At 44.3% G+C, this 19,584-nt stretch overlaps 1 protein-coding gene across 5 annotated transcripts in view; it reads right to left on the bottom strand.

The window, feature by feature from the left end:
- RABEPK (Rab9 effector protein with kelch motifs) overlaps positions 1-19,584 on the bottom strand; it is a 31,546-nt gene that overhangs the window by 8,918 nt on the left and 3,044 nt on the right. Inside the window, exons 1-5 of one of the 5 annotated variants that reach the window (XM_006939460.4) lie at positions 17,082-17,176; positions 15,037-15,095; positions 12,457-12,614; positions 7,604-7,756; positions 2,880-3,041 (exon numbers count right to left, since the gene is read on the bottom strand). In XM_006939460.4, the coding sequence (XP_006939522.1) occupies positions 2,880-3,041; positions 7,604-7,756; positions 12,457-12,614; positions 15,037-15,089 (526 nt within the window). In that variant the 5' untranslated portion in view covers positions 15,090-15,095; positions 17,082-17,176. Of the gene's footprint in view, positions 1-2,879; positions 3,042-7,603; positions 7,757-12,456; positions 12,615-15,036; positions 15,096-16,677; positions 17,034-17,081; positions 17,210-19,584 lie in introns of those variants that run through there. The other 4 variants (XM_019816513.3, XM_006939461.5, XM_045043112.1 and 1 more) reach the window with 4 other exon arrangements.

The raw sequence follows: 19,584 nt of genomic DNA, 5'->3' as shown, positions 1-19,584 counted from the left end.
CGTGGCCTTGCACCAGTTAATTCTCTAAGCTCTAGCCTCTACAGTTGTAAAATGCGGATAGAGATAATACCTCCTTCTCAGGGTTGAAGTATGCATCAAGTGAGATAAGCACAGAGAAAGTATTCAATACATGAGAGTTTGTGTGAGAATTACTGTTTGTGGTATGCCTGAAGGTTGTGCACGGAGCCCCACCGTTCAAAGGAATACAATCTGAAATAATCTGAAAAAGGTTTATGCATAAACACGTTCATCACGGCATTGTTTGTAATAAAGAATGGAAAATAGCTTAAGTGCACAGACAAGTGAATAGTTGTTATTGCTACAGTCATGATAGAATACTGTGCATTTATTTAAAACGTTGAAGAGTGGAGGGGTCCCTGGGTGGCTCAGCCAGTTGAGCTTCTGGCTCTTGATTTCCTCTCAGGTCGTGTTCTCACAGGTTTGCGAGTTTGAGCCCCATGTCAGGCTCTGTGCTGGTAGTGCAGAGCCTGCTTGGGATTCTCTCTCTCTCTCCTCCCCCCCTCACCATCTTTCTCCCTCTATCTCTCTCTCAAATAAATAAATAAACTTAAAAAAAAAAAAAGCAAAAAAAAAAAAAATGTCGAAGATTGGGGCACCTGGCTGGCTCCATTGGTAGAGCATGTGACTCTTAATCTCAGGGTCATGAGTTCAAGCCCCACGTTGGGTGTGGAGCCTACTTAAAACAAACAAACAAACAAATAAAATTGTTGAAGACTTCATGATCACAGGAGAACTGTGCTTAAGTGAAAAATACAAGACACAAATATTACACATGAAATTATTTCTGCTTTTTTTTTAATATTTTTTTTAATTTTTTTATGTTTATTTATTTTTGAGAGAGAGAGCATGAACGGGGGAGGGTGAGAGAGAGAGAGAGAGAGAGAGAGACAGAATCTGAAACAGGCTCCAGGCTCTGAGCTGTCAGCACAGAGCCCGATGTGGGGCTCAAACTCACGGACTGCGAGATCATGACCTGAGCCGAAGTCGGTCACCCAACCGACTGAGCCACCCAGGCGCCCCTATTTCTGCTTTTTTTAATTTTTATTTTTAAAAATATTTGTTAACGTTTACTTATTTTTGAGAGAGAGACAGACAGAGCACGAGCAGGGAAGAGGCAGAGAGGGAGCCCCCAGAATCTGAAGCAGGCTCCAGGCTCCGAGCTGTCAGCACAGAGCCCCATGTGGGGCTCGAACCCACAAACTGTGAGATCATGACCCGAACCAAAGTCGGGCTCTCAACCGACTGAACCACCCAGGCGCCCCTATTTCTGCTATTTTTAAAAAAAAATTTAATTAAGTAAGCTCTGCCCCCAATGTGAGGCTTGAACTCATGATCCTGAGATTAAGAGTCACTATGTTCTCACGGTTTGTGAGTTTAAGCCCCACATAAGGCTCTGTACTCACAAGTGTGGAACCTGCTTGAGATTCTCTCTCTCCCTCCCTTTTTGCCCCTGCCCTACTCTCGCTCTCTCAAAATAAATAGACAAACTTACGAAACTTTTTTTGAAATAAAAAGTGCTTTAAAAAAACTGCAAACACCATTCTTTCTGGAAAGAGAAAAGTCATACTATACTCTGTCTCCAGTCTTCCAATTTCACTTTATAAGTTTGAAATTTTGCTTACTGCATCTTCTCAACAAAAGGCTACATCTCTCTTAAAAAACACACACGAAAACTACTTTTGTCACATGTTATTTATAAATCGCTATTCATAAATGCCTACTAGTAAGCCGAAGAAATGCAAATAAATGTTCCTTATACAAAAATTTGACCAGAGGGCTCAAAATTCTAAATATTTATATCATTTCACCCAGTAATTCCACTTCTCAGCATCTATTCCACATAAATGTTTGTAACACACACAAAAATTAATTTATGTTCACTGTGGCGCTGTCAGCAAAAAGTCAATCAGTAAGAAAATGACTGAATAAATAAGGAATATCCACAGGATATGCTCTGCCAGGAAACCAGTTGTGACTTAGAAGACATCCATGACGTATGATTAAATGAAGGGATGATAACACAGTTCATGTCCCTTAGGTGCCCCCGATATGCCAGGCACTGTGCTATGCACTGTATGACATTATCTTATTTAATCTTCCCAGTTCTTTTTAGTAGGGGCACTATTACCATTTCTATTTTACAGATCAACAAACCTAGACCTAGAAAGATTAACTAGTCACAAGTAATACAGGGGTGCCTGGGTGGCTCAGTCGATTAAACATCTGGCTCTTGATCTCAGCCCAGGTCTTGATCTCAGGGTTGTGAGTTCAAGTCCTGTGTTGGGCCCCATGTCGGGCTCAGCACTGGGCGTGAAGCCTACTTAAAAAAAAAAAAAAAAAGCAATACAGAAAGTATGTGTCAGATCTGGTCCTGAGTCCAGGTTTTGTGGCTACAAAGGGCATGTTTTCAACTACTAAGATTTAGCCTCACCCCTGCAAAAGTAAGCTATAGAACTGTATTTATTATCTGATTCCATGTATGTGTTTTAAAGTTTTTATGTAACTTCAAAATTCATAGAAATTTCATAAACGCATAAGAATGTCCGGAAGGAGACATTAGGAACTGCTAACAATGTTTACCTCTGTTTATGTAGTGGGAAGGAAAAGCTAAAGGGGAAACTCGTACTATTTTCTTTATAAATGACACTTTACGTTAAAGTGATCATTTACACCTTTTTAAATGCAAATTTTGCTGTGGGAAGAAGATATTAGCTAAGGGATACACCGAAGACATCTAGAAGAGAGACACTCAGACAAAGTGTCATTTTCTAACCTCTTCTTCCTACACCAGGTAAGCTGCAGGCCAGGGTGGCTCTGACCTGGTAAGTGGCAACCCTGGGGTGCCCTCCAGTCCATACTTGCGTCAAACACATGCAGCTTCACATCCTGCACAGGCTGGGCGCCTCTCTCTCCGCCCCCAAAGACATACAGCTGGTTTCCAATGGCTGCAGACGATGTGTGGAATGTTCTTGGGCATGGCGGGGGGCTGGTCACCTCCGGCATGGTCCAAGTCCTGGTTTCTGGTTTAGAGAGAGAAGGCAGTCACCTAAAATATCCAGGCTGATGGGCCTCTCATCTTGACTCTGAGGCCAGGCAGGGTTACCTTTCATACTCCTATCCCCAAGGGGGACAGCAAAGGCCTAGGCAGGGTTCTTGTGCCACCAAAGTCAAGAAGGGGTAGCGGGTGATACTTAGAATTTTCCCAGATAGAGGCAAATCCCCAAGATTGAAAAAGTCACACATGCAATTAAGAATGAGTCGATTTGATTTTGGAGGCCTTCCCTCAAACGTCCTCTCTGAACGCTCTTCTGCTTTGCTGACTACCCCGCCCTGTGCCCATTCAGAGACCAACATCTGCTAAAATGCATACCCACTAGAGGTGAGAACTAAATGTGCCAAATTACCCCAGACTATGTGGCATTAAAAGAAAGTAGACAAAGTTATCACAGTTTCAGTAGTAATAATAATAGTTCCTTATAAATAGTAAGTGCTAAGTAAATATTAGTTCTCCATTTTACAGATAAGAGAATTGAAGCAGAGACAGATGAAGTCATTTGTTTAAAATGACATGGCTAGGGGCACCTGGCTGGCTCAGTCAGTGGAGCGTGTGACTTTTGATTTTGTGAGTTTGAGCCCAATGTTGGGTGTAGAGATTTACTTAAAAAATAAAACCTTGGGGCGCCTGGGTGGCTCAGTTGGTTAAGGGTCCGACTTTGGCTCAGGTAGTGATCTCACAGTTCGTGGGTTTGAGCCCTGTGTCGGGCTCTGTGCTGACAGCTCGGAGCCTGCTTCAGATTGTGTGTCCCACTCTCTCTCTGCCCCTCCCTTGCTCATGCTCTGTCTCTCTCTCAAAAATAAAATAAACAAGGGGGACAAAACAGAAGAGACTCATAAACATGGAGAACAAACTGAGGGTTGCTGGAGGGGCTGTGGGAGGGGGGAATGGGCTAAATGGGTAAGGGGCATTAAGGAATCTACTCCTGAAATCATTGTTTCACTATATGCTAACTAATTTGGATGTAAATTTAAAAAAATAAAAAATTAAATTTAAAAAAATGATAAAATAAACATTGAAAAAATTTTTTAAAAAACAAAAAATAAAATCTTAAAAAAAAAATACAGGGACATAGCTAATAAATGGCTGACTTGGGATTCAAATTCCATCTTGATTAACACCAAGATCTAGGTGTTTTCCACTCATCTGACTTGAGAATAAAATTTCACTACCTTGGGAGGTGCAAAGAAGCTTATTTCTTTTTAGAGTGAAGCATGAGTTTTATAGAAACAGACGCATTACACTGAGTATCTTCCTTGTGCAGAATCATTGCCCTTAACCTTCTGTCTTGTCATTATCCACTCAACTCTAGCAGGTGGCTGGAAAGTATCCTCATTTTGCAGATGAGGGAACTGAAGCTCGGAACATGCAAGTTCTTTCCCCCAGGTCACAGTGCTTGTGAGTAGCAGAGCAGAGGTTTGAACTCAGTTCTGTCAAGACTCCCACACTCGTGCACTGCAACACACCAGGGATTATTTCTCGTCTAGGAAATTCTGTGCCTTTCGTAAAGGTCTTCATTCAGTACACAGAGTACCACGGGAAGCATCTGGAATATGTATTGGACTCAAACATGAACCTTGAGATGAAACAAGTCTCAGCCTATATCTAAAGCAAAATGTCATTATCTCTATAGCTACAGACCTTGGAGAGCTTTTAGATCTTGGGAGTGGGGGGTTAGTCGATGCTCAGCCTCCAGGACCAGAAGATCCTGGGACCGTGTTGCTGCCAAGTCAAACGCTGGCACAAATAATCACAAAGGACTCCTAAGCCATTTGGCGGACCAGCCTTAGTAACAAAACAGCTAATGTTTCACTCACATTTTTCCTATATCTTGGGCATGGTGTCAAATTATACTATCTAGGAGAGAAAATGGATCTGGTAGAAAATCAATTCCTCTGACAGACGGTTTCCAAATTCTCTGTATTTTATTCAAATGGATGCCATCGTTGAAAGTCAGAAGCCCAGGGATCCAGAACTGATTTCCATCTGCCAAGCCACAGTTACGTCAACCACCACCACCACAATTATTGAGCATTAACTATGTGCCACATACTGAGTTTATTTGAATCCTTGTCAAACTTAACCAGGTAGAAACTATTACTATCCCCAAATGACAGAAGACCAACTGTCTGCAAACAAGCATCTTAGTGATAGAGCACTGGGCAAGAGTTGACTGGCATGTGAAAAATGTCCAGGTTGCTAATCATTAACAAAATGCATAGTTAAAGAATTAGATATAAGCTTTTTGGGCTATCCAATTTGCAGTGTTTAAAAATGATAAATTCAGGGGCGTCTGGGTGGCTCAGTCAGTTAATCATCATCTGACTCTTGGTTTCAGCTCAGGTCATGATCTGATGGTTGTGAGATAGAGCCCCACGTCAGGCTCCATGCTGGATATGGAGCCTGCTTGGGATTCTCTCTCCTCCCTCCCCTTCCTCTCCCCTGTTCACTGTCTCTCTCTCTCTCTCAAAAAAAAAAAAAAAAAAAAAAAAAGATAAATTCAAGGGTGACTGGCTGGCTCAGTCAGTGGGGCATGCAACTCTTGATCTCGGGGTTGTGAGTTCAAGCCCCACCTTGGGCATAGAGATTACTTAAAAATAAAATATTTTTTAAAAAAAAGATAAATTCAAAGTCAGCCAGGAGTGAAAATGCACTATTAAACACAGCTGGAGAGAGAAGCAGTTGGAAAATTCTGGAGAGCAATTGGGTAGCATGTATCAAAAGTCTTAAAGTTCACAGTGTTTTGTTTTGTTTTAGCAGAACAAAGGAGATAGAAGTTTACTGAATATACTACAATGGAATGGCAGGCAGAACAGCGGAGGAAAGGCTGTCAGGCTCAATGTTTTATATAGTCTTTTTATTCCTAGGCATGAATTCTAAGCAAATAATTGTCAACGACTTCTGAGCAAAGATGTTCACTGCTTTGTTGTTTATAATGGTGTAAATCTGACAACCAAATGATGGTATTGTCACAAAATGGAGTTTCATGCCGCCATTAAAGGTGATGTTACAGCAATGTCAGCAGGAAATAATTTCTGCAGTAATTATGAATTTTAAAAGGAAAAAGGTACAACAGTGTGCTGGTGAAATAGTATGAACTCAGGCTTACAAAAATGCAGAGAAATAAAAGAAAGGAAGTACTGAGATGTTCTCAGTAGCCTTAATGTCACAGGATTGTGGATGCCTTTTGTCCACTTACTTACACTTTCCAAAAATGTTTTTAATTTGTTTTCAATGTTTATTTTTAAATTTTTTTAATGTTTATTTATTTTTGACAGAGAGAGAGAGAGAGAGAGAGAGAGAGAGAGAGAGAGACGGAGCATGAGCGGGCGAGGGGCAGAGAGAGAGGGAGACACAGAATCTGAAACAGGCTCCAGGCTCTGAGCCATCAGCCCAGAGCCTGACGCGGGGCTCGAACTCACGGACCGCGAGATCCTGACCTGGCTGAAGTCGGACGCTTAACCGACTGCGCCACCCAGGCGCCCCAACTTTTCAAATATTTTAAAATGAATTTTATTTATTTATTTATTTGCTTACTTACTTATATTTATTTATATATGTATTTATTTTTTGAGAGAGAGAGAGCCTGTGCTAGAGAGGGAGAGGGGTAGAGGCGGGGAGAGAGAGAGAAAATCTTAAGCAGGCTCCACACTCAGCACAGAACCTGATGTGCAGGGTCAATCCCACGACCGTGAGATCATGACCTGAGCCAAAATCAAGAGTCGGATACTCAACCGACTAAGCCACCCAGGCGCCCCTTATTATATTTATAAAGAGAAAACAACAACAACAAAATTTTAATTATAATTTGTAACAAAAGACAAGTCCACCTCCCATGGGTGGTTCAGCAACAATCTCTTAGAAGAGATGTTCCCAAACTGCTTTGTCAGTGAGAAAACTGCCAGTGAGACTGGGTAGGAACTTTGCACTGTTTGGCTAAAAGAAACATAATAGGAGGATCTAGGTCAGGGTTTCTTAACTTTGGCACTATTGGCATTTGAGACTAGATAATTCGCTATTCTGGGGGGCTGTCCTGGGCATTACAGGGGGGACAGCAGCATCTCTGGCCTCTGCCCACTAGATGCGAGTAGCAACTGCCCATGCTCCATGTTTGATCACCAAAAATGTGTCCAGACATGGCCAAATGTCCCCTGAGGGACACAATCGCCCCCAGTTAAGACCCCCTGATCTAGCTGACAGGTTCTAGGCTAGCTTAGTCACTGACTCTCTTAGGACTTTAGGAAAGTCACTTCCCCTGGACCTGGGTCGCCCGCTTGGCATAACTGTTCTCTGAAGTTTCTTCCAGTTTCGGCTTTTAACAAATTGATAATTGCAAGTGCTACAAGATGAGGGGGTGGGGGAAACGCAATTCTGTTATTTTCAGATTTTGCCAGAAGTTAAAATTCCTGTTTTCTATGAGGCCAGCAAGTTAAACAGATTATTCAGTACAATCCAAATGAGTTTTGCTATAGGAATTGGAATTGGATTTCTTTCTTTAGGTAAATGAAAGAACCTTTGGCTACTTACCAGGATTTAGAACTTGTAGGCAATTTCGATTTCCTGACTGGTCAGCACCTCCAAACACCCAGATGGTATGAGGAGCACAAGCGGGAACAAAGCTGGCATGCTCGTACCGGGGCAAGAGGCCCTCCGAGGTGGCTAAATCCCACCGGTGTGTTCCTAGAAAACATTTCACTCAGTTCCTGCACTGGAACTGCCACTGTAGTTTATGCCAGTTGACAAACTTGGGGGAGAGTAGTGAGGAGAAAAGGTCGAAAGCATAACCACCACAACCATCAGATCACTGGCAGGGAATATGGTCAAATTCCAAAAAGTTCTATAATAGAATTTCGGGGGCTGTCTGCCTAGTCTATAAACCTTCCTCTATGGAAACTGTCCCCATTCTCCCAACCAGAGAGGTAGAGATCCCAGAAGATCTGTTTGTACTACACCTTGACTTTCTAGCTTCAGCTCATTGGGTCAAAGGTAGTTACTTGACCCCATATGGGTCAATCAGATCTTCCCCCCCGAGAATCTGGAATTCGAACAGATTTCTGGATTTCTTCTTGCATGTATGGAGAAGCAGCTAAAGCCAAAGTATGGAGAAGAGAAAGAAAGAAACATCTACATAAAGAAGATCTTGGGGTTGTGGGAGGGGGGATGGGTGAAATGGGTAAGAGGCACTAAGGAATCTACTCCTGAAATCATTGTTGCACTATATGCTAACTAATTTGGATGTAAATTTAAAAAAATAAAAAATAAAACAAGTTAAAATTTAAAAAAAAGAAAAGAAATACCAAATAACTACAAAAAAAAAAAAAAAAAAAAAAAAGATCTCCTCAGAGATGAGGGAGGAGGTAGATGATCTCTGACAGTTTTCCAATTCCTGCTTCTACTCTCTCCTGAGTCTAGGCTTTATCTCCTATGTTTAGATTCTTCCCTTTTTTTGCTGGTTTAAGAGAGTTTCTGTTACCTGCAGCTAAATGATTTCTGGTTAAAACAAGCTCACAACTGCTCAGGGAAGTAAGACAGTAGCCCCATTTTATAGGACACTGAAGCCCAAATGGTTTACACAGGTTAACCAGAGTCACAAAGCTAGTAATAATAGGTCACACCAAAAATATAAGTGGACTACACAGCGAGTTTCTTGAGGGCTGGAAGAAATTTTAATTGCCTTTGAATTCCTAGTGCAGGGTGTAGAAATTCAAGTGCCTACATAGAAGGGAACGTGGCAAGTTGGGGGATGAGACCCCATTTGATAGGCGGGGCAGCTCAGTGCCAAAAATCTGTTGCCATGTAGACATACAGGCCTACTGATGTCAGATCTTCCAAAATCATCAAGAGAAGCCAAAGCATCTCAATTCTTATATGTAGACCCTTGTACATTTGGTTGGTAAACAACTTAGATTAAATCAATAATAGCGACTTTGCATGGGCCTAACAAAACACGTATGGGGGTCTGCCATCGTGTAGAGCACATGGTGGTCACCATCCATTCGTTTTCCATTCATCATCCATCTATCCAAACACTTAGAAAGCACCTACTCTGTGCCAGGTGCTATGGTAGTGGCTGGGGGTACAGTGATGAGTAATATAACCATGTTCCTTGTTTCCAAAGAGCTTATACTCCTGTGGGGAAGACAGATAAGAAATAATCACACGTGGTAAGAGCTGTGAAGTGGAATAAGGATGGGGCAGTACAGGATACTATGGAAATATAGAGGGTGGTTGTGACATTGTGATTTATATTAAGAAATATATATGTGGGGGCGCCTGGGTGGCGCAGTCGGTTAAGCGTCCGACTTCAGCCAGGTCACGATCTCGCGGTCCATGAGTTCGAGCCCCGCGTCAGGCTCTGGGCTGATGGCTCAGAGCCTGGAGCCTGTTTCCGATTCTGTGTCTCCCTCTCTCTCTGCCCCTCCCCCATTCATGCTCTGTCTCTCTCTGTCCCAAAAATAAATAAACGTTGAAAAAAAAAAATTTAAAAAAAAAAAAAAAAAAAGAAATATATATGTGATCTTGGGGCACCTGGGTAGCTCAGTCGGTTAAACATCTGACTCTTGATTCCGGCTCAGGTCATGATCTCACGGTTCGTGAGATGGAGCCCCGCATCTGTTGTCAGCACAGAGCCTGCTTGGGATTCTCCCTCTCCCCGTCTCTCTATCAAAATAAATAAAAAATATAAAAAAGAAAGAAAGGAAGAAAAGAAAGAAAAAGAAAGAAAGAAAGAAAGAAAGAAAGAAAGAAAGAAAGAAAGAAAGAAAGAAAGAAAGAAAGAGAGAGAGAGAGAGAAAGAAAGAAAGGGAGGGAGGAAGGAAGAAATATATATGTGATCTCTGTCAGTTCCAGGCACAGAGCTCTTAAAACCCTTGGAATTTCCCAAGTGATAAGATTGAAAAGGGTGTCTTTTATAAAAAGCCCCTGTCGACCACACCTGGATTTATGTTTATGAGGTGACTTCTGGAAAGCCCTAAGGATGGGGCTGGTTGCCAGGGGAACCAACCATATGATTAGAGGGTTGGAACTTTCACCTAGCCTCCCACATCCACCGCTGGGAAAGGCTGAATCAATCACCAATGGCCAGTAATTTAATCAATCATGCCTGGGGGCGCCTGGGTGGCGCAGTCGGTTAAGCGTCCGACTTCAGCCAGGTCACGATCTCGCCATCTCGCGGTCCGTGAGTTCGAGCCCCGCGTCGGGCTCTGGACTGATGGCTCAGAGCCTGAAGCCTGTTTCCGATTCTGTGTCTCCCTCTCTCTCTGCCCCTCCCCCATTCATGCTCTGTCTCTCTCTGTCCCAAAAATAAATAAACGTTGAAATAAAAAAATTTAATCAATCATGCCTGCATAAAGAAGCCTCCAGAAAAAACCAGGTATTTGGTGAGTGTCCAGGTCAGTAACCACGAGGAGGTACTGGGAGGATTGTGCACCCTCAGAGTAAGGATGCTCTGTGCCTTTCCCCCCATACCTTGCCCTATGAATCTCTTCTATCTGGCTGTTCCTGAGTTATATCCTTTTATAATAAAGCAGTAATCTAATATGTAAGCTATTTTCCTAAGTTCTGTAAGCCACTCTAGCAAATTAATGGAACCGTAGGGATCATGGGACTCTCCAATTTATAGCTGGCAGGTCAGAAGCATAGGCAACAGCCTGGACTTGGGGTTAGCGTCTGCAGTGGGACAGGGGCAGGACAGTTCTATGGGACCGAGCCCTTAACCTGTGAGAATGTGATGCTAAGTCCAACTGGATCTTGTCAGAACTGAATCGAGTTGTAGGACACCCAGCGGGTGTTGCAGAATTGTTTGGTATGGGGAGAGACTCCCAGACGTTTGGTGGCCAGAAATAAAGTATTGAGACTAGTGCTGGGAGGAGAGACAGGAGTAGAGAAGGAAAACAGGATTTCTCCTTTCCAGTGGTACTGCCTAAACTAGCCCAGAAGTATCAGGGAAAGCTTTCTGATGGAAGTGGCAGTTAATGTGGGATCTGAAAGAGGAATAGCAGCCAGGTGATAAGGAAAGGGCAGAGCCTTCCAAGCAGAGGGAACTATAGGTGCAAAGGCTTGGAGGCCAGAATTTAAGACATGTTCAAGGAACTGAAAGATACTCAGGGTAGCAAATATGGGTTTGGGAGAGCCAAGAAAGGAGCTGGGAAAGGCTTGAAATGTAGGAATGACATGGTCAGATTTGTATTTTAGACAATACTGTCTAGGTATGGAAAATGCACGTACGGTGCATTTACGGGGTAAACTTGGAAGCAGGGAGACCAGAAAAGAGGCTGTTGTTATGTCCAGTTGAAGAGTAATAATGTTTAGGGGTACCTGCGTGGCTCGGTCGGTTAAGTGTCTGACTCTTGATTTTGGCTCAGGTCATGATCTCACTGTTGGTGGGTTCGAGCCCCTCACTGGGCTCTGTGCTGACAGTGCAGAGCCTGCTTGGGATTTTCTCCCTCTCTCCCTCTCTCTCTGTCCCCGCCCCCCCAAAACAAACAAACAAACAAACAAACAAACAAACAAACAAACTTTAGGGGCGCCTGGGTGGCTCAGTCGGTTAAGCATCCGACTTCGGCTTAGGTCATGATCTTGCGGTTTGTGAGTTCGAGCCCTGCGTCGGGCTCGGTGCTGACAGCTCAGAGCCTGGAGCCTGCTTTGGATTCTGTGTCTCCTCCTTTCTCTGCCCCTCCCATGCTCATGCTCTGTCTCTCTCTGTCTCTTAATAATAAATAAAAGTTAAAAAAAAAAAATAAACAACTTCAGGGACACCTGGGTGGCTCAGTCGGTTAAGTGTCTGACTCTTGGTTTCAGTTCAAGTCATGGTCTCATGGTCCTTGAGATTGAGCCCCGCAAAGGGCTCTGCACTGTCAATGTGGAGCTTGCTTGGGATTTTCTCTCCTCTCTCTCTGGGCCCTTCTCCCTGGCTTGCTCGCTCTCTTTCAAAATAAATAAATCAACATTAAAAAAACTCTTTAAAAAAATAGACAGGCTTTAAAACAAAAAGAGAGAGAAGTAAAAATGCTTGGACTGCAGTAGTAGTAGTGGAAATGGACAGATGTGGATGAAGATAGAGACGTTTAGGGCTTGGTGATTAATGAATTATGTGGATGGAAGAGGAGGTGGAGCCATCAATATCTCCCAGAAAAATATCTGATGAAGCAATGGTTGGATGTCCAGGGCTCTATAGAGACTCTTTCACCCCCCCAAAATGAGGTATTGGTTGGTGGACGTCTGCTGAGACGTTAGGGGCCTCTCAGTGACGTTCATTTTCTTAGAAGAAAACCCTGCTCTCTGGTCTCAACCAGTGTTCTTACGAATGGTCTGGTCATGGCCGGTAGCACAAGCCCTGCTCTCTGGCCACAGGGCATGGGCTCCGCAGCTGCTGGTCTTACCCAGATCCATGGTGTGCACATCTGAGAAGCTCCTGCTTGGATCTGCTCCCCCAACAATGAAGACCTTCCCTCTCTTGGCATCACCAACTGGGGGTAAATATGAACAGCTGTGGCCAACCCGAGCACAGGGGCTGTCTCCAGGGGGGGTCAAGGTGTACCTGCCAAAGGAAGGATGTATTCAGGAGACCTGAGCGGAGGATAAACGGGGCCGTGTGTTCTTTCCACTCCTCATGAAATACTCACCAGAATGAAGAGTCTTATACATACACCCACCTTAAGTTGTATCCACCAAAGCAGTATTTCCCTCATTGATAATTGTCCCTACATTTGCACCATAACCTTTGACTTTTCAATTTTGTCACCACTTATAGCTCACATTAGCCTAATGGGGTTGCACTGGACTAGTAATTGTCCCCATTTGGCAGACAGGGAAACTGACACCCAGAAAAGTTCAGTGGTGTGTCCCAGCACGAGATGGTACCTGTGAGCATGGTTTGTGAATTCCCAGCTCAGGTGCTTTTGAGATGTGTGACCTTTTAGAAGTCATTTAACCTTTCTGAACCTTAGTTTCCTCATTTGGACAGTGAGGTTGGCAAGAGTTCTTTGCTGTGAAGGTAAGATGAAGTCTTGTAACAGTGCAGGGAAGGACTCAGTAAATGGTGGCTGGAGCTTTATGGCCACTCACGTAGGAACCTACAGCCCCAACGATCCTGCCGCTAACCCATGATGCTCTGTCAAGGAATATTCTCCAAAATGTATAGATTTTAAGAGCTTTTCCAGATTACTCAGAAAGCTTGACTCAGAAGCCAGAGCTAGGACTCTGAAAAAAATCAAATGCAGGATCCATTCATCCCATTCTCTAAAGTCACTCTGAATGCCAACCAAAAAACATAATTCAAACTTGCCGGTTGGAAAAGAAAATTCGGTAGCTATTTTTCAGGCACTGGCTCATTAGACCTCTCAGGCATCTGGTACTCCTGACTCTTTCCTCTTTCTTGTACCTTTCTCCTCACCTGGCTTCCCCACATCCCTTCCTTTTGGTTCTCTACCCATTGTTCTGGCTGCTCTTTTCTGTTTTCTTGCTCTGACTCCTTTCCTACCAGCTTTCTCCTAACCCTTAATACCCTTGGATTCTCTTCTCAGTCTGTGTTCACTTACCCTGTCAAGTTCATCTGCACTGATGGTCTCGATTTACCACCCATCTACATACTCATCAGCGATTTCCAGTCTCAATTTCTTTTCCAGATCCCTCTTCTGATAACCAGATTCACATACCCTATGATCACCTGATGATTACTAACAATGTACCGTGTAGGCTGTGAACTTCGTTACAATCCTGGTTTCCCTTAATCTGTACAAAACCCCTTTGAGGACGGTACTATGATCACCATCTGATTTTTACAACTGAGAACCCGAGACTTAGAAAGGTTAAATAACTTACCCAAGAGCACACAGCCACCCAGATACGTGGTGAATATGACAAAAAGTCCCTGCCTTCAGAGCCCTCACAGACTAGTTGGGAAGAGAAACATTAAACAGGTAATTTCACAAATACCCATTTTATTTTAATTGTGCTATAAAGGAGTACAGGATATATATAGGGATATATACTATGAGAACATATCCTAAGGGGACCTCAGCCTGTAAGGAGAGGTGTGAGAGGGAGGGGGTCAGAGAAGTCTTCCTGAAGAAGCACCATTTGAACTGAGCTCTGAAGTATGAGAAGTTAGGTGGACAAAGAGAGGAATGAAAAGATGGAGGGAAAGAGTGACCCAGGTAGAGATCAGCACATACAGTACCTGAGTGGGCAGTGCCAGGCATGTTAAGGAAGAGAAAGAGAACAAAGGATGAGTAAGGGTACCTGAGGTTGGAAAAGACAGGCAGGGACAGGTGGGCCATTTTAAGGACTCTGGTTTTTATCTTAAGATCAAAGAGGCACACAAGGGTTTTAAACCAGGGAATGCCAGGAGCAGATTTACGTTGGCTAGAGAGCAGGAGGGGACATGGGGAAGCCAAACTGGAGACCCTCCTCTCCAAGGTCCTGCAGAAGCATTGTCTCCTCTCTACAGCCTTCTGTGAGCCCTCCTTCAGTACTGATCACACTCACCGCCATCACCTGCTTAGTCCGTAACCCCCACTACTAGGAGACTATTCACCTTTGTACCCTCAGCACCTACACAGCAGCTGCCCGTCAGGCCATTGTTAGTTGAATAAAGCGTTGGTTGAGCAAGCAACCAAGAAGCAGTAAGGCCAGTTTAATCCAAATCCAATTCCCTGAGAATCTTAAAAATGAGTCACAGCTTGAGGGAAGACACAGTGTTGGAGCTGTGGATGCCAGATGGTCAGTGCCTTATTCTTCCTAGTAAATGGATTTTAATAAAATCAACATCTGCTCTGTGATAATTATTGCCCCCCTATCTTTCCTCTGAAGACCTTTTCAGACAGTTTGAGTCTAATTACCAGCAACTACAGACAGCTTCGTCTCTACCCTTTCACAGAGATGATCAAATATGTTAGTAAACTACTTATAAATGAAACAAAAACTCTTGTTTTTCTCTGTCTGAATCCTTCCTTACAGACCATGTTGCTTTCCTGGGCTTGTCTCCAGGCCCCAAGACTGGCAGCAGCTTCATGGTGTCCTATGCATAAGAAAGAAAGGCGCTTTTTAGACACACAGGACAAATCAGGTCACTTCCTTCTTTAAAACCTTTCCTTTTGATGTGCCGATTTCTAGGGCTTGGTTCATCTGAAGAAGCATTACCAACCTTTTGACATAAACTTAAATTTGGGAGGCAAATATAACATAACTTTATTGACACAATTACAGGGTTTTTCTTTATTATGTTTTATTTATTTTTGAGAAAGAGAGACAGAGGGTGAACAGGGGAGGGGCAGAGAGAGAGGGAGACACAGAATCCGAAACAGGCTCCAGGCTCTGAGCTATCAGCAAAGAGCACGACGTGGGACTCCAACTCACAAACTGTGAGATTAAGACCTGAGCCAAAGTCAGATGCCTAACTGACTAAGCTACCCAGGGGCCCCCAATTACAGAGGTTTTTTTGGCTAAAGTTTTCTGTCTGTCTGTGATTTTCATGGAGAAGGGACATATGTCAAAATATTTTCAGGGGTGGGGCGCCTGGGTGGCTCAGTGAGTTAAGCGCCTGACTCTTGATTTTGGCTGGGGTCATGATCTCACAGTTGGGGGGGATCAAGCCCCATGTCAGACTTTGCACTGACAGCACAGAGCCTGCTTGGGATTCTCTCTCTCCCTCTATCTCTGTCCCTCCCCCCCCCCCCCCCCGCCCATGCTCTAGCACTCTCTCTCAAAATAAATGAACATTAAAAAAATATTTGCAAGGGTCATAAGATGTTTATACTCATCAAAAGATAAAATATTTTATATTTTATTTTTTTTAAGCTTTATTAATTTATTTTAGAGGTGCCTGGGTGGCTCAGTCAGTTGAGTGTCTGACTTAGGCTCAGGTCATGATCTCACAGTTTGTGGGTTCGAAACTCAGATCATCAGGCTCTGTGCTGACAGCTCGGAGCCTGGAGCCTGCTTCACATTCTGTGTCTCTCTGCTCCCCACTCATGCTCTGTCTCTCTCTCTCTCTCTCGCTCTCAAAAATAAAATAAAAACATTAAAAAAAATTTATTTTAGTCATGTCTGCACCCAACACGGGGCTCGAACTCACAACCCTAAGATCAAGACTCACATGTTCTCCTGACTGAGCCAGCCAGGCACCCCAAAAGATAAAATACCTTAAAAGGTTGAGAAATACTGATCTCTGGGATAAATCCATGCCTCAGCATGGCATTCAAAGCCTTCTGGACTCAACCTTTTTCCCAGGGACTCACCTCCACTGCTATAGTGAGCTACTGTTGCTATATTTGTTGTTTCTAACATGTCAGGCCCTTTCATATCTCGCATCTGCGTGTTACTTCTGGTACCTGAAATGTCCCTTCCCCTCTGGTCAACTAGGAAACTCCCAACCTCCAAAGCCCAGTTCAAAAGTCCCTCCCTCAGTATAACCTTCCCTGATTTGTTGTTTTCCATTTACATCCTCAAGTTACTTCCTTCTCCCTCTGAAGGTTATCAATGAAGTCACCATCATTGCAGGGATCACTCTGAATGTGATTATCCATTTAAAAGTCCCTAGATTAGATTCTAGAGTAAATTCCAACAGAGCTGGGCCTCTCAGATTCATTCAAAGAACCTACCAATGGGTCCCGGCTTAGAGTAGAATTGAGGGATGAGTGAATGAAGAAAGAACATAGATGAGATTTCTGGGAGATGAACGAATAAATCCAACTTTTGGCCTAAGCCACTGACCACGGTCCCCAAAGCCCAGTGGGTAAACTTCGTATGAGCGGAGACTTCATTGCAGCTACCTCTGCCAGTCCCATCCCCCAGTTCCATCCCCGCGTGGCAGCGACAGAGGACACAGTGTCGGGAGAGAACAGGCTGGTTTCTTTCCGTCAATGAGGCCGGGCCGGAACCCGAGCACGCCCTCCCCAGGGCTCTTCACCCGGCCCGGGCCCACTCCCCTAAAGGATGCGGCGGCTCCCGCCCAGGATCGCGTCAAACCCACGGCCCGGACACCCCCAGACCCCAACCGCATTACCTGCGGCAGCTTAGGAAGGTCCCGGACTGTGGCTCCGCCCCTAATATGGGCGGGGGTTGTGCCTTCGCCCCGCCCCCAGACCCGGAAGAGCGGGACTGCCAACCGCTCGCCATCTCCCCGCGTCATTGGCCCGGTCCCCAGGGCGCGCCCTTTGGAAGGGGACCGGGAGGGCTCCTACCCGCCAGGAATGTCGGTCTGGCTGTGCGTGTCTCAGGAGCCAAACTGGCCGGCCGTCCCTGGGGCCTTTCCTCCCCGGCGGAGTAAATAAGCCAGGGCTCCTTGGAAACGACTTAACAAGCGAAGTGCAGGGGGTTGGGCATCCTTCGGCAGCTGGGCTCCCCTGAAGGAGCTAGGGTGTTTTCAGTTCCAGCGGATGTTATAAATGGTTTTTGAAATGGTTTCAAAGACCCTTTCCTAGGTGTGAAATGTCCCTGCTTGGTCTTAGGTCAGTTCAAGCTTTGGTGTCTTAAGCAGCTGACTCATTCCATAATTAGCGTTTGTAACTATGGCAGGCACTATGCTGAACCAAACGTGGCCCCTGGCCTCTTGGAGTTTACAGTCTAACTAGAGAGCGAGATTAAACAGAAAAATAATTAGGTACATTTGCAAAAAGTGCAAGGAATAAAATGTTCATCGACGAGAGCATTTGGGGGGAAGTTACTTTTCTCTGGGCCTCAGTGTCACCCATCTGTAAAATAGAGCTGGTAAGATTTCTGTCACAAGGTTATGGCGGGAAATAAATGAGCTAATGAATATAAAACGCTCAGTTCACAGCGGCTGGCATAGAGCTGGTCCTCTGCAAAGTATAATGCTATTCCTATAAATAAACTCTAGACACTAGTCCTGAGCTAGACTGCTCATCTGCATTACCTCTGATCTCCATGAGCATAGGTTCTCTGCAGCTTTCCTGAAAATGCAGAGCTGACTCACCTATGCATATGTTCCAGAGAATCCCACAATCACTTAGGAGGGCTGAGGCCAGTTGTTGTGTCATAGGAAACAGGAAAAAGCTAAGGAAGGAGATCTCAGGAGCTCCTGAGAACCAGACAGCCATGCTTGGGTTCAAATCCAGGCTCCAGCACTAACATCTAACCCTGACATTTACCAAGTTCATGATTCTTCCTGAGCCCTACTTTCCTCATCTCTTGAATAGGATCATAATACCTTGAATACCAATTCTTGAAATTATAACAGGAATTTATTAACATTAAAAAAATTTTTTTAATGTTTATTTTTGAGAGAGAGGGAGGTAGAGCATAGCAGGGAGGTACAGAGAAAGGAGGACAGAGGATCTGGGGTGGGCTCTGTGCTGACAGCAGAGAGCCCAACGCAGGGCTTGAACTCATGAATCATGAGATCATGACCGGAGCTAAAGTCTACCACTTAACCGACTGAACCACCCAGGCTACCCTATAACGGGAATTTATCGACAAAATGGAATTCGAGGTCTGCAGCTCTCCTCACTGCTCAAATATCTTATTTCAAACACCTGGAGTTTTTATGAGTTCCCATTATTAATGGAAAAATCTCCATTGCTGTCTGCCACATTGTCATTCTGCTCTCCTTCAGGAAAGAAAACCAAGGCTAAGTTGGCTCTGCCATATGTCCATGTACATCTTGATGGAGATTCTGCTCAGAGCTGTGGAATGCTCTGATGGGCCCTGTGTCTTTTGGCTAGCTCCATTTCAAGATTCCAAACTGGAGTTGCACATAAATAAGAAAAATTGGAAGAGGTGTGTGGGCAAAACGGCAACCAACTTTCATTGTGAGACCTATGCTTTACACTAGAAGTCACATTTCAGAAATTGCTGGAAGGAAATTTTGAGATCTATTTTTAAAATGGAAATTGAGGGGCACCTGGGTGGCTTAGTCAGTTAAGTGACCAACTTTGGCTCAGGTTCGAGTCCTGCGTCAGGCTCTGTGCTGACAGCTCAGAGCCTGAAGCCTGCTTCGGATTCTGTGTCTCCCTCTCTCTCTGCCCCTTACCCACTCGCACTCTGTCTCTGTCTCTGTCTCTCTCTCTGACAAAATTAAATAAACATTAAACAAAACTTGAAAAAATGGAAATTGAGGCCCAGAGAACTTACAAAATAACTAGCCTACATAAATGGCAGAAACAGGAGCCTGGATTTACTGCTTTGCCAAGGAACACCAAGAACACATTCCAGGGGGCGCCTGGCTGGCTCAGTCAGTAGAGTATGCGACTCTTGACCTCAGGGTCCTGAGTTTGAACCACACATTGGGGGAGGAGTCTACTTTAAAAAAAAAAGAAAAAAAGAACACATGGCAGTCAGCATGTTCTGTACAGTTTTCAAAGTAAATGACCGATGTGTCTATTACCTCTTCTAAGAGCTCACCAAACGCTCTGAAGAATGCTTCCTTCATCTCTCTCTGCTGTGGATGTCAAGAGTGAGGTTCACTGAATGAGGTGGGGCTGCAGGAGGGAGTTTGCCAGATGGTTTGGTAATGTGGGAACTGCCACCTGCTTTCGCTGCAAGGGGCT

The sequence above is a fragment of the Felis catus genome, chromosome D4 (assembly GCF_018350175.1).
Source record: "Felis catus isolate Fca126 chromosome D4, F.catus_Fca126_mat1.0, whole genome shotgun sequence".
In the NCBI taxonomy this organism is placed as follows: Eukaryota; Metazoa; Chordata; class Mammalia; order Carnivora; family Felidae; genus Felis; species Felis catus.
Note: the sequence above shows the minus strand (reverse complement) of the source record. Positions and strands in the feature narration are given on the sequence as shown.